Below are 13908 nucleotides of genomic sequence, written 5' to 3'. Positions count from 1 at the left end.
TCATTAAATTAAGTACAACAGTCCATGGTAAAACCCCAATAAAATTCCACACTTTGGTTTAGAATAACTTGCATTCTATGTAATACAGTTTCTTAACAAAGCTGTCCATCTGCCACTGAATACAAAAAGGCCTGCATGTATGGAGAAAAGCACAACACAAACACAGTCATCCAAATCCAAAATGTGCACCTCCAGACAAAAGGCCATTTTCTCTGATAGTTTCACCGTAGTAGTACAAATCATCTGTCAGAAATCTGATAAACTGAGCTGGGAAGAAGCGTGTGTCTCTTAGAAAGAACCTGAATATGTTGCCATTTCCAAATCTGTTTTTTTAAGCATGCATATAGCTGTGGAGGGAGCAGAGTGCATAAGCACATGTTCAAGCAAATGGGAGTGTTAAAAAACTACCAATCTGCTGGTAATAATCCACAACCCCCTGGGTTTCATACAATCACCCTGGTACGTTATAATGGCAAGTAAGCATATTCCACATGATTCAATGTCACCAATCAGACATCAGCGTTACGTGCAGGAAGCGAAAGAACAAAGGAAGGTTAGGTGTTGAAGTAATCACACCGTTTCATATTAAACTGCTAAGATAAGGTAGCTGTCAGTAAAACAATAGAACCAGAAAAGGAAATGAGGGAGGATGTACAAAAGAGAAAGGAAGCCCTGCAGCAGCAGGCAGGTGCCATGTGGTAGCTGTATTAAAGGGGGTGTGCTGTTGTGCAATCAGTGGCTTTGGCTCATACCACAACAACCAAACATAGCGTAGAAGCTCATGACTGCGCTGTTGTACTCACCTAATATCTGACTGAAAAGAAGCTGCTCCAGGTCACCCAGCACTGTCACCACCAGCTCTGGATCCACCTTTAAGAAGGGCTTATCTCCCCCTTCCTCTCCTTGGCCTTTGGAAGCGGACTCTACTCCAGCTCCAGCCCCAGCTTTCTTTGGGTTGGTCTTGGCTTTGCTTGAGAGTATTTCATCATCTGACTTCCCATCCTCAGGTGCCTTGCTCAAAGGCTTCACCTCAGCAAAAGGACCACGAGGTATGCGACTCTGCTTGCCTAGGGCAGTGGGAGCAGCTAGTGGGCTGAAGGGCTTGGGTTTGCCCTGGAACAGTGAGTGTTCAGACTTGGATAGGTTTCGAGAAAGAGGAGCACCACCGCCGGCACTGCTGTCACCTCCTGGGGTCTTTGGCTTGCTCGCCTTGCTCTGCCCTGCTCCAGGCTTGGCCATGTCATCACACCACTTTGGCTCGTAAAGATGCAGCTTCTTCTCAGCATCAGTGAGTACAGCCAGGTTTGTCATCGACCTTTGTTTGCGAAGACTTGAAGGCACTGGTATCCTGCCCTCAGAACTACCAGCCCGGTAAACCTTTAGTTCACTCCTCTGTGTGCTCTGGGGCACTCCTGACTTGGGCCTCTTGGCTGCCATACCAACTCCTTTGCCATCTGCTTGGCTGTACCCTTTAGTGCTATCCGTCCTTTCCATCTTCAGATCTCCTTCTCTGCCTTTCACACTAGTTCCAAACATGTCTCCTGCATGAGAACATATCTCAGGAAAGCATCATGATGGAGAAAGGTTTTCTTACTTAGACCCTTCTTCTTGTGTGAAATCAGACATAGAAATGTTTCTTCCAAGTCAGTCCTGCCGCCTTCTGTTTCTTCCCTCTGCCTCCTTTTCTCCTCTGTCCTCCTGGCAGGCTGCTGCAGCTGCTGCTGCTGTTGCAGTGCTGCACAGGCGCTCCCTTTCTCTCCTTCCCTCCTGTCCTCTCCTCCGTTTTTTCCACTCTCCTCCCTTCTGCACACCCTCCTGCTGCTGAGCCGCGCAGCAGCAGAATGACAGCGGTGGCAGACGCAACAGTACTGCCTCCTCCCCTGCTGCCTCTTCTTCGCCTCCGCCTTCCTACCCATCCTCTCTCCCTCCTCCTCCTTCCGTCCTTTTCCGATAAATTAAAGATGCTTTGCCATGTCTCACCAGAACATGTGAAATGCAAGAGAGATGAAGGTACATTTTATAACCCTGGCACAATCTTCTTCTAACACCCCTCACTTTCCCACCATTTCCTGTGATTCCTTTGTTCTTCCCCTCCCCCTCTTCACCTCCAGGCTTCACTGTTCAATACTCCTGATGCATGGTTGTGAATCTATACACGTTCAGATATATAACTGCACACTATACAAGAATTTATAATCACTGTGACAACAAGTCCATACAATGCATCAACTAGAGCATCCAGATTATCTCTTGATCCCGTCTGAGCTTCAATATGATATCTATTCCAGAATATAACCGGATAAATCACTTGTTTAAAAAAAACAGCTGTGTTTTCCAGCTGTTTTTTATGTCAACATAGGCACTAAAAGATTATGTATTAAAAAAGTCACTTGTCAAACAGAGGACATTAGCAGGCAGAGAGAGCAACAAGAATGGAATGGAAGCAACACACCCTAAACCACACTCTGGAAATATCTTCTAGGCAGAGATAAATGCATTTAAACACTGACATGCAAACTAAAGCACTATGGAAAATTGAAAATTCAGTTAAATTGTTTAGGGAATGAATTATCTGCTGGCTTGTTTAAGACATTCCGCCCAGCACCTCTCAGGAGGATTCAGAAGGCGCTGCAGCTCCTGCATGCAGGGCAGCTAGTTGGAAAGCCTCTGTCGTTCTGCTTGCATGTCATCTACATTTGTCCCTGCTGCTCTGCACAAATACAGCTAACAATGATGCATTTATTCTTTTTAACAAGTGATAGTTCACAGTTTTGTGCAACATTGGTTTTGCACGTCTTCAAACCTCTTAACTTTGAATACGGAGTTGCTTTTTTCCATGGGGCGAATCCTGCACATTTCAGTGACATCTTAGCTTCAACGTCCGGAAGGGGACCTCTCCAACTCTCACAGTGGCTTTCAACACACCCCACTTCCCTCTTTATTTGGTTCTCAAGGCACCTAGGGTGGCTTGGGCTCCAGAAATTTTTATCTGGCAGTTAGTTTGCGAAAACAAAGTCAAGCCTTGTTCATCGTCACAAGTTTGCTCTCCAGCTGTCTGAGTGATCAGCAACGCAGACCTTTTACTTACTTCGATGCAGGGAATAATTTATTTGTTCCAGAGGATGAGAATGTTGTTGTGAATGTAAACCAAAGTTTGCAAACCTTACAAAAGAAGCAGCTTGCATCATACAGAAATAAGATGAAGTACCGCTGATGAAAGTTTTGATCTTTCAAACCACAACTTTAGTCTAAGCAAAATAATTTCAACAGTAGGTTTACACAGTTTCACAATCTCCAAAGAATGAAGTCAACCGAGCAGGGTCTTTGTGTCAACTTGGAAAATCTCAAGGAAACTTGGAGTATTTCATTAAACTCTTTCACCACATCAGTATTTTTATTTGTTTGGTTTTATCCAAAGTAAACAAACATATTTTATTGCCTCATTCATGAGTGCTAAAAATCTAGTATGAAGAACACAAGAACATTATGAACACTGATTAAAGTCCAGTTGATTTAGGCTCTCCAGTACCACTTCCATATATTGAAATGTTTATTGTCGTCATTGTGCATACCCATACAGTGACGAAACTTATGCTCTGCATTTGACTCATCAGACATGAGGTACACACAAATGGAGCTGTGTAAGAACCCACGGAGCAGTTAGGGAGTTGGTGTCTAACTCAAGAACACAGAATATGGGGATGGCTGGGGATCGGACCTGTCACTTTCCGGTCCCAAACCAGCTGCCCTAATACTGTGCCACAATCATTTTTTATTTTATTTTTTCATTTCCTGTCAGAATTTTATTTAATGCATTTAAAAGTGTAAAGTTCAAAGCAGTGATAAGCATTTTTTTCAGCGTATTTCACTTTCAGTCACAACGTCAGGCCTCAGGAGAGAGGAGGGTGGAGTTGAATTTTTCATTTCTTTCAAATCTGGGACTAATTCATGTTCTCCAGTTGCTGACAGACACACACACACACACACACACACACACACACACGCACACACACACACACACACGGTCAGCACAGTTTGTGCTCCTCAGCTGCCATGACTCAATGAGCTCAGTGTTATTTGTGAGACCTCCACATGTGCTCAGAAGGGGAAAACCACAAGAACACGATCATAACTACTTTTTGTCCAAGAACAGAGCAAACCTTGGGCAAAAAATAATGATTAATTGCAGTTTCATTCTGTAGGAAGGCAGCAACTCCAAAGACACAGCCAAAGTCATGACAAACCAGTCTCGCTGTATTTATCTGACACACTATGATTCAATGATGATGAAATATTGCATGAAAATAACTTGAACATTATTATCATTTACATACATTTAAAAAACAAAACTCTCAACGTACTGACACTGAAATAAATTATAGGTTCCATATTGGTAGCTCAGTTGACCAGTTTAATGTAAATTTCATTACTGAGATATTATAACACCCCGCCCCCCATTACTTCACATTTCATTTTATATTGCCTTTCACAGTTTGTCTCTGTCTGAATTATGTCAGCATTAATCTAACTTTTAGTTTAATGGTTAGCTCTTCTTTATACTCCATTTGTTCGTGTTGCAACTCTGTAATGAGATGTTTAAAATTTTAACTTTCTGTTCTTATAAATTAGATTCTGGTCAACCACAGCGTCCACTTTGCCCTTATTAAATAATTCTTGTTTCATTTTTTTTTTTAAAGTACATTTATATTCTTTCTCTGTCACACATCTTGTTTGTCTTCTCAACTAGCTATTGTCATATATTCATCTCACTGTTTCCTCTTCCCACTTTTTTCCCCACCCATCCAACCCCACACCATCACACTCCTATTTTTGTTCTTTATTTTAAAAATGTTTTCACTTGGATTAACATGTAAGTTGAAAACATTGTTTTTTGTGGGGCTTTGAGCCAAATATTTTGCTGCTTATATTCATCAGGCTTCTTTCTATATATTTCAGCACATTTATTTCTAAAGTTTTGAAGGACAAACGAGCAGGTTTTCTGAGACACCATTTAAAGAGGTTAAATGTATCTGATGACCTTCTTACTGCCCCCTTTGAAACAAAAACATTGATTAGCACTGATAACTAAGTAAGCAAGCCTAATCCAATGTATCACCTGTTTTTCTGTGGCATTGCATTCCTACAGTAGATTTAATAAGTGATGCTATTGTTATTTTTATTATTCTTGGTGCAACTTTAAATGTGGTTCAAAATAAAATATGATTATTTTTTAATCTATTAACTTTAGATTTGTTAAGTGTCTCTGGTAATATTTTACAATCTGCAGAGAGAAAGAGAGATAAAACCATAAATTTGTTCATTTCGTAACCAGTGTTGAGTGATTAAGCTGATTGGAAATCATGTGTTTTGAACTTGTGTCATCCTGATGCTTGGCTTTTGTGTTTCTTGTTGATTTGTTTTCTTTTATTCTCTGTCATCATAGATTCAGCTCATTTTGTCCTGTATTTGTTTAATTTATTTATTTATTTTAGTTTTTTCCCTATATCATTCATGATTGCGTTCTCTTATTCAGTCCTGCTTATTACTCACCAATCAGCCCAGCAGCATCCACTTATTCATCGTATCTCCCTGCACCTTTTCGCTCTGTTCTCATCCTGTCATCAATCTGTCGTTCTTTTTGCTCTTGATCCACTTTGTTTTCCCTGTCAGGCTTTTATGATTAAATCCTTATTTCTCCTCACTTGCCACTCTCAGTTACTCAGTCCTCACCTCCTTCTACAGGTGTGCAGTGGAGAGCATCCTGTGCTTCAGCATCAACGTGTGGCATGGAGGCTGCACAGCTGCAGAAAGAAAAGCTCTGCAGAGAGTGGTGAAGGCTGCACAGAAGTCTGTTGGAGTCAGCCTCCCCACCATCGCAGACATCTACACCTCTAGATGTAGGAAGAGAGCCACCTGCATCACTCACCCAGCACACACACGTTTTGCCCCACTCCCCTCAGGAAGGAGGTTGAGGAGCATTAAGTGTAGAACCACTAGACTGAGGAACATCTTCTACCCTGAAGCTGTTCGACTCATGAATCTCTTATCAGGATTATCACTGTAAAAAAAATCACTGTAATGTCACTTGATTGTTGATATGTGCTGCTGACTATCCATGCTGCTGATTTATTTCACGCTGCTGTATTCATTCATAATCATCTACTCACACAGACTCATGTTCGTGCTGCTGTTGTTCAGCATACTGTTTTAGTACTATTTGTGTTAAACATTTTCTTAGTTTAGTGTATTTCTTAGTTCATATCTTAGATCTTATTACTGTTTTTCTTTACAATTTATACTTTTGTTGGATGTAACTGGGACCTTGTGTACACAATTTTGTTCGAATGACAATAAACAAACCTTGACCTCATATAGGACCGCGTCCTTGCATCCTTTGTCTCCAGACTTGACACACTGAGGAGTTAAGTTTGTATTTTGGAACCTGTTTATTTGGAGCAAACTTTTCAAATACTTGTTTTGATGTTATATTGAATATATTTGATTTAACCAAGTTCAATATGGACAAATCCTAACCCTTATCTCTGTTAGTTTGTAGCTGAAACCACATGTTAGTCAAGTAAAACTATTTGTCTGGTCAGAAATAGACTCAATCACTCCTATCTGTCCAGAAATCTGATCTTCCCATCAGAGCACTCAGTCTCTCTGGTCTAGGTCTGTCCATCCTCTGGGAGGACCACTCAGTCATCAGTCTGGTCTCTCCCAGAGGAGACTGGAGGCTCTCACCTCTCAGTCATTATGGTAATTAGGATGTCTGTTAGAGGCTTTCAGGATGTCCAGTCATGAGATCACCAGTGACAGTTACTATACCACACATGTCAGTCACAACAAAATTATTCAGAATATATTTTTGTTTGTTGAACAAATTACTTCAGAGGCATAAGTTCATTCACTTGTACTGAAAACAAAACAACAACAAAAAAATCATTACCAAGTGGAATTATTTCACAATTTTCTTGTAAAAAAAAAAAAAAAAAAAAGAACTGGAAATGTTGGTTGGTACTGAATGATTCACTGTAAAACTGTAGAGTTCAATTTAATGTCTCCTCACAACGTTTTTTAATTGCAAAATGTTTCAGCCCTTACAAGAGTGTACATGATGTGCAAAGAAGAGCATAAACTACAAAATTAAGGACACTAATGTTTCAGCAGGTTATGTGGAGATGTGGAAGGACTTGTTTGTGGGTTCTAAAACAATCACTGAACATCATCATCATCATCATCATGCCACTGCTACCTATCTTGGCCTGGTCTTACATGAAAATAAATTATCTTAATGGGATCTACCTGGTAAAAAGCCAAAACAAACAAACTAAACAACAAAACAGCACCAATAACAACAACAACAAAAGAAGAAGAAAACTTCCCCTTGTGCTAGTCATTCTTCAGCCTGCATTTAATGGAAATCTGAATGGAGTCAATAAAAGTGTTTCCAAAAAAGGAGCTAAAATGGAACAAAGGTTTATGCTGATTTTATCTTTACTTGCTTCTTCCTTTTTGGGTAGTGGGGGTTACTGGTGTCCATATCCAGCAATCACTGTGCGAGAGGCGGGGGACACCCTGGACAGGTCTCCAGTCCGTCACAGAGACGACAAATGAGACAAACAACCATTCACTCTCTCACTCACAACTAGGGACAATTTAGGGTTACCAATTAGCCTAACATGCATGTTTTTGGTCCGACGGAAGAAAGCGGAGTACCCAGAGAAAACACACATATGCACAGAGAGAACATGCAAACTCCACCCAGAAAGACCCCCAGACAGGATTGGATCTGGCAAGAATTTAATATTAAAAAGTGTGTATTTTTTCAAGCATTCTGATTCTGAGCACCAATCTGCTATCATGTATGTTGTTTTTGATGTTCTTCTACATTTAGCAGCAGCATGTGAACTGGCGTGTTTGTGTTTGTTTATATTTCTGCCATAAAGTCAATTTTAATGTTGAACATTTGAGCTTATGAGCACATGATGTGTGGAAAAACTAATTACAAACACATCCTTGGTGTATTTTGTGTGTAGCGTTAATCAACATTGAGCTGTTTGACTCCAAGTTCAACAGATTTTAAATATCTTAGTGTCTGTCTAAAAAAGATAAACATTAAAGTGCTTTCATTTGTCCAGATTTATTGAAGTTGTTTGCTCTTCAAGTGTAGCTGTGGAAAAAACTACATTTATAGAAGAAATCTTTCAACATGTGCAGCAGCACATTTTACAATGACCGTACAACAATGTAAACTCAATTATGTGGTTAAAACTATAACTCATTACAAAGTGAGCAGCTTCTTTAAAACCTTTCAAATCAATATAACTTGTTTAGAGTAGTGCTTCCGTCATGTAATCTCTCTCTAATTAGGCTTAACTGATTGAATTGTCATGATTGTGTCCATTAATGATGAATTGCCTTCATTCAGAATTTTTTTTTTTTTTGCACTAGGAAGCAATGTTGACTAAGCCTAATTCAAACTGCATTTGTAAGAAAACATCTAAGCTGTCTATGTGAAGCAGACACCAGGGCAAACACAATAATCAGCTGTCATTGATTTTTTTATAGCACCGACAATCATGACATGAAGTTGATTTTGTGAGCAAATCAGATTCAAAGCAAATACAAGAATTGTGGTTCAAGTTTTTTTTTTACCCAAAGATTGTATTCCCACAAGTACATAAAAAATTATTTCAAATTCTTGATGCACATAACAGGTGGTACATATAATGTGCAGCAATCGTTGCGGGTTTGGCTTCAGACTTGGTGAGAAAATCCACAGAGCTGAAAAGTCGGCCTTATAAAAGTTTGGGTGTTACAGGATGTAATAAAACACAGACGTAAAACCAGTGTTCTGCAAAACCAAGTGCCTGACCTCAATGAAGTGTGTTAAACAGGTTTGTTTTTGTTGTTAGGGATTTATTAAGTTCTTGGGTTTTGTGGCAAGAAAGAGGCGAAGTCTGAACATCTAGAGGGTGCAGTTAAGAGTTTATGGTCTGACAGATCTTTAATTTAAAATCCAGGATAATAATCTACCAATATTACCCTTTTAAGTTATATTTTATTTGTAGTACTATATCAAAGGTTTATAAACTTTTCAGCTCCTGATCCACAAAATAGCATCTTGCACTAAGAACAGCTCAGCCAAGAAATGTTTGCTTCTCTTTTAAATGCATATAATATATTGCCAGGGCTTAAAAGGTTAAGTATTACATGATTGCTAAGATGAGAAAAACAGATTAAAAAAAAGTTTTTTAATTGGGACAAATACTTTTTAATGACCAAAACCCAAGGTTAGGAACCAATTTTTCAGAGCCTCTTTTTGCATACCTTCCAAATTGTAAACTATGGATTTGGTCAGTTGGTCTCTCAAAGCAATTGATCAAACTTTCTCAACAAGAAGACAAGGTGAAGGAGACCCCTCTTACCTTGATGGAAACATAACTGGATTTGTGATAACAGGATTTTACTTTTTGGAGTTGGTGGAAATCTGGATTATTGACTAATTTGAAAATGTCAGCAGCTGTTTAAGCTGCCTGGAATGTGTGTGTTGGGCTTGGCAACACTCAGACTCTGTGCAAACTATCTGTGGGCCTGTATCAGAGCTGATCAGGCTGATAGTATCAGGACTGTGGAACTTTCAGGCAGTGTTCACGGACGTTTGGAAGGTATAGATCTTGGAGAAGTTTTAAGCTTGACTTCAGTATAAGCAATTACAGTTTGGCTGTTTGGAGTCATCATGAGATCTACTAGCGAGACTGTAAAGGCAGAGGTGGAAATTAACAAGCTCGGCCTGACCCAAAACAATGTTGAAATCTGAATCTGGAATCTGACTCTGGCCTTGGAAGGCTGACTATCTCAATGTATCCTTGGATGTTATGAAAACAAGATGCTCTGCTTCCCTCTCCAAGGTCGTGGACCTGTGTCAGAGCTCAACTGAGCCAGCTGATAAACAAACACCTCTTATCAGGACTATGGCTAGGAGGAGTCTCTGGACTGCTATGACTTCCCCCCAAACTCATGCCTTTGCTGGTCTCCCTCATTGCCTCCCCTGGTGCAGCAACCTAGGAGATGCAAAGGCACCAAAGGGCTGCGTCGCTCACCTGGCGGCCGTGCTGGGACTCCCACCCCCATCCACTCCACATGCATATGTGTTATGTCTATTTATAGCTTTAAATGTGCTCTTTCGTGTGCTGGGGTCTTTTTTGCAACTCACAATGTGTCCTGTAGGATGCAATGTGAGATTTGATGGTTTTTACCTCTTCTTCCCCCGTGTTTCTTCTTTCTTATCTGTAAAAAAGAGCTGCGCCTCCCGAGGCCAGCGGCCTCAGTCACCTCCGTCGCCCCCATGTCTATTGTTTTAAGTTTTCTTGGACGGGTGTAACTGAAATGTAATTTCATTGTGCTCCAGTAAAATGACAATAAAGCTGATTATGATTATTTACAGTCTCGGGTGAGCTCACTGATATCTTATTGAAATAATCCGAAGATGTAAACTCACCTAAATCATCACAACAGACCTCCATTGAATCCGAGGAGCAGTCACTTAGATCATCAAAGGTGGCATCTGAGTCCTCGTTGACCTGAAACCTGCAAAATATCAAACATTTAGCATATAAAGAAACATACATGAAATATGTGAATGAAAAACCTTAAAAGCCAAGGAAAAAGTTGTTATGAGTCTGAATTATTTCTCCTGTGCCCTAAAAAAAAGACAGTTTCCTGCTTATCTTTCCATCTTAAAAAGGTGAAACACTGCCCTCACCTGAATCTGAATGGAGCAACAGCAGCCATGGTAATTTTTGCCGGCTCACTTCCTCTGCGTTTCATGTTGAATGTCCGATACGGATCCTTCGATTTGCTACTGAGTATCTTTCTTTCGGAAGTTGTCCGATCCTGGTTTGATATGTTCCTCACTTGTTTTTGGAAAGGCTCCAGTCCAGCTGAAGACAGCCGTGACATCTCATTCCCATTTGGCCCTTTGGTGTAAAGAAGACGTCCTCCTCTGTGGCCTGACTGAACATCAGCAGAAAGCTTCTGTAAGGCGTCTCCTTCTTGGGCATTGTCCACATTACTGAGACGACACTTCCCAAAGGTCCAGTTCTGGTTTGTGTTTCTTCTAAACTGCAGGTCTTTTAAAGCTTTCTGAGTTGCTGTGCTATTGCAAAGGTCCAACGTGTCTTTAGATCGTGAGAAATCCCTCTTTGGTATCTGAGGGCTGCTGTATGCTGAACATGTCCCGTCTCTTCTCTCTGTAGCTGCTGGGCCTCTGTTTGAATACATGCTCATCTTTTGCTGCAGCAGCTGGTTTTTTAAAGCCCTACCTCTCAGCAGGTCTGCAGGGCCCGAGGAAGCAGATGATGAAGATGATGCAGGCTGTCGTTTAGCAGCATGCTGAAACTGCACCGCAGGATTGGGGAGGCCACCATACTGTTGTTTGGGATCCATCTTTGGGAGAGGCATCATGCTTTGAGGTAAAGACAAACTTGTACTGACACCTGTATCACTCCGGCTCTGAGATATGACTTTGATGTTGGCTGCACTGCTCATGGTTGGTGACACTCAGTGGTTTGAGATCTAAAACACAATACAGAGAATCAAAAAGTGCATTGTTACATCCCAAAAGATATAACATCGTTGACAAGCATGATCTCAAACGTGCAGAGTTCTATTAGTTCCTTTAACTCCTGGTGTAACAAACATAATCAATACCATGTGATTAGAGGAAAAGCAAGAGAAAAAGTCTTGAACTGGTTGTTTTCCAGGAGACAATTCAATACAAGCAATACTGCAATCAAAAAGACAATTACAAGTTGAGGAAAATGTTATCAGTTGCCTGTACATACATAAAAACACAACCATGTGGTGCTTTGAAGCAGGTTAGAATCTTCCAAATTAGACCATACCTTTTGTTTATGATTAACATTTTCTTGTGCTTCTTAAACATATAGAGAACATCCTGTTAGAGACCACATCAGTTGGTGTTCTGTAGTTTTAGTTGACGATTACTGTTTTAACAGAGATTTATTTTAGTTATCTGTATCAAAAAAAAAAAAAAAAAAAGAAACCATCCAGAACATCTGACTGAACATTGTTGGATTTTATACCTGGATTACTGAGCATGAACTTTGGTGTTTTGAACCACTTTGGTATGACTGTCTCAGAGGAGTTGATGAGGGAGAGGGCAGGCCCCAGAGGCCATCTTAGCACCAGCAAACAGTTTTTTTCCACTATGCTGATTGTGGGAATCAGTTTTGTTTGGTGGCTTCTCAGATTGAGGAAGTCTGTTGGATGAAGGTTGAAACGTCTCAGCAACAAAAACAAAATAAAAATGTCCAGATGACCTGAATGAACATTGTTGGATTTTATACCTGGATTATTGAGCATGAACTTTGGTATATGCATTGAACTTAACCAAATGTCCTGTCTTTCCTCGTTGCTGGAAATTGCAGAACAGCTTTATAGGATCTGACATTTGCATTTTTGGAACCAGAGTCTGTTCACTCAAATTGTGAGGCTTGAAAAATTAAGTGCATCAACAACAGTTAACACCTGAATATACTGTATATCGGTACTTTTGTTTTTCCTAAGGGCAATGCTCCCTTTATTTTTGTGTAGGGGTCAGGACTTGAAATTTGTACTAGTTGTTGGCCCCATTCTGGTTTCAACTTTGAGGTATTTTTTGGAGATCCAAATATATGTAGGCTATGGAATTAAATGATGTCATGATTAGATGGAAAGGGTGGGGTTGTGGCCCTGATGAAACCCCCATCATTATCTCTGTGGTGGAGACGTGCTGCCAGTGTTGGCATGGCCTGAAAGGAGCAGTCCCCCCTCCTGCTGCATGTGCCAAGTGGTGTCAGTCTGCCACCAGCCTCCACAGCAGGTTACACACCGGAGATGGTGGAAATAGAACCAAGACATTGAGCAAAGCTGTTAAAACATATGCTGTCTTTTAAGAAGTACGTAATTGTTTGATTACTTCTCATTTGGTTGTTTTCAGATAAACGATACAATTTCGAACACAATACACTTTACATTAATTGTTTCTAAAAATGCTTTCTTTTTACATTGCTTTATTTTTTATTCTTAATTATTTAACTTAATCTCTTTTGTCACTATACTGCTTAAAAGTTCAACCGAGGGTCAAAAGAACATCAGACTCAGTGCTCTGGTTAGAAGTATGAACTGGTGACTAGTCTGGGTTTCAGACCTCAAGGCTTCTTTGACGATGTAACTGATACTGGTTATAAAGGTCTTTTCATTCAAACCATCCTCCACCCCATTCTCCCTCTCATGCTTCCATTCTTTCATTTGGTCATGTGGTTAGAAACTCTGTCTCTGTGAAGCAGACACTATGGAATGTGCAGCTGTTTTACTGGATATGGTGAGTATAAATCTTAAATGAAAGCTCGTTATCTCCCGAGCAGTGAACAGCAAAGATGGACATCTACAGACTCTTGCTTATATAAACTGTGTCCCACAAGCAGAACATGAACACATACTTGTGCATTTAACACATTCATTAATTTTAGATGCTCTGTTAGTTTGTAGTTATTAATTTTTTATTATTGTTTATTTTCAAGCTTGTAAAAAGAAAAAGTTTGATACAAAGTAATGACTGTTCAAGAGATTTTGCTTCAGTACACAGAACTAAAACTAAAAACGTACAAAAGCTTAAAAACTCTTTGGGGTTTCTCAAATTTTATGGCATACATATGTGCACATGCTTTTTTTATTATTTCCACCCACAAATCCATTTGATTCAACTGAGAGAAAAAAAATAATTATAAAATAAAATAATAATAATAATAAAAAATAATAATAAAAATAATATATATATATATATACATATATATATATATATAAATTTATAATATATATATAAAAATTTATAATATATAT

The 13908-nt window shown here is 39.7% G+C and overlaps 1 protein-coding gene across 1 annotated transcript in view; it reads right to left on the bottom strand.

Moving 5' to 3' along the window:
* Positions 1-11553, bottom strand: part of nav1b (neuron navigator 1b) — a 59362-nt gene extending 47809 nt beyond the window's left edge. The window contains exons 1-3 of the mRNA XM_037678841.1: positions 10769-11553; positions 10505-10593; positions 804-1541 (exon numbers count right to left, since the gene is read on the bottom strand). Of these exons, the coding sequence (XP_037534769.1) occupies positions 804-1541; positions 10505-10593; positions 10769-11553 (1612 nt within the window). The remainder of the gene's footprint in view (positions 1-803; positions 1542-10504; positions 10594-10768) is intronic.
* Positions 11554-13908: the final 2355 nt, after the last annotated feature.

Source organism: Nematolebias whitei, chromosome 7 (genome assembly GCF_014905685.2).
Source record: "Nematolebias whitei isolate Nwh7 chromosome 7, NemWhi1, whole genome shotgun sequence".
Lineage (NCBI taxonomy): Eukaryota > Metazoa > Chordata > Actinopteri > Cyprinodontiformes > Rivulidae > Nematolebias > Nematolebias whitei.
This window is presented reverse-complemented; position numbering and strand designations above follow the sequence as displayed.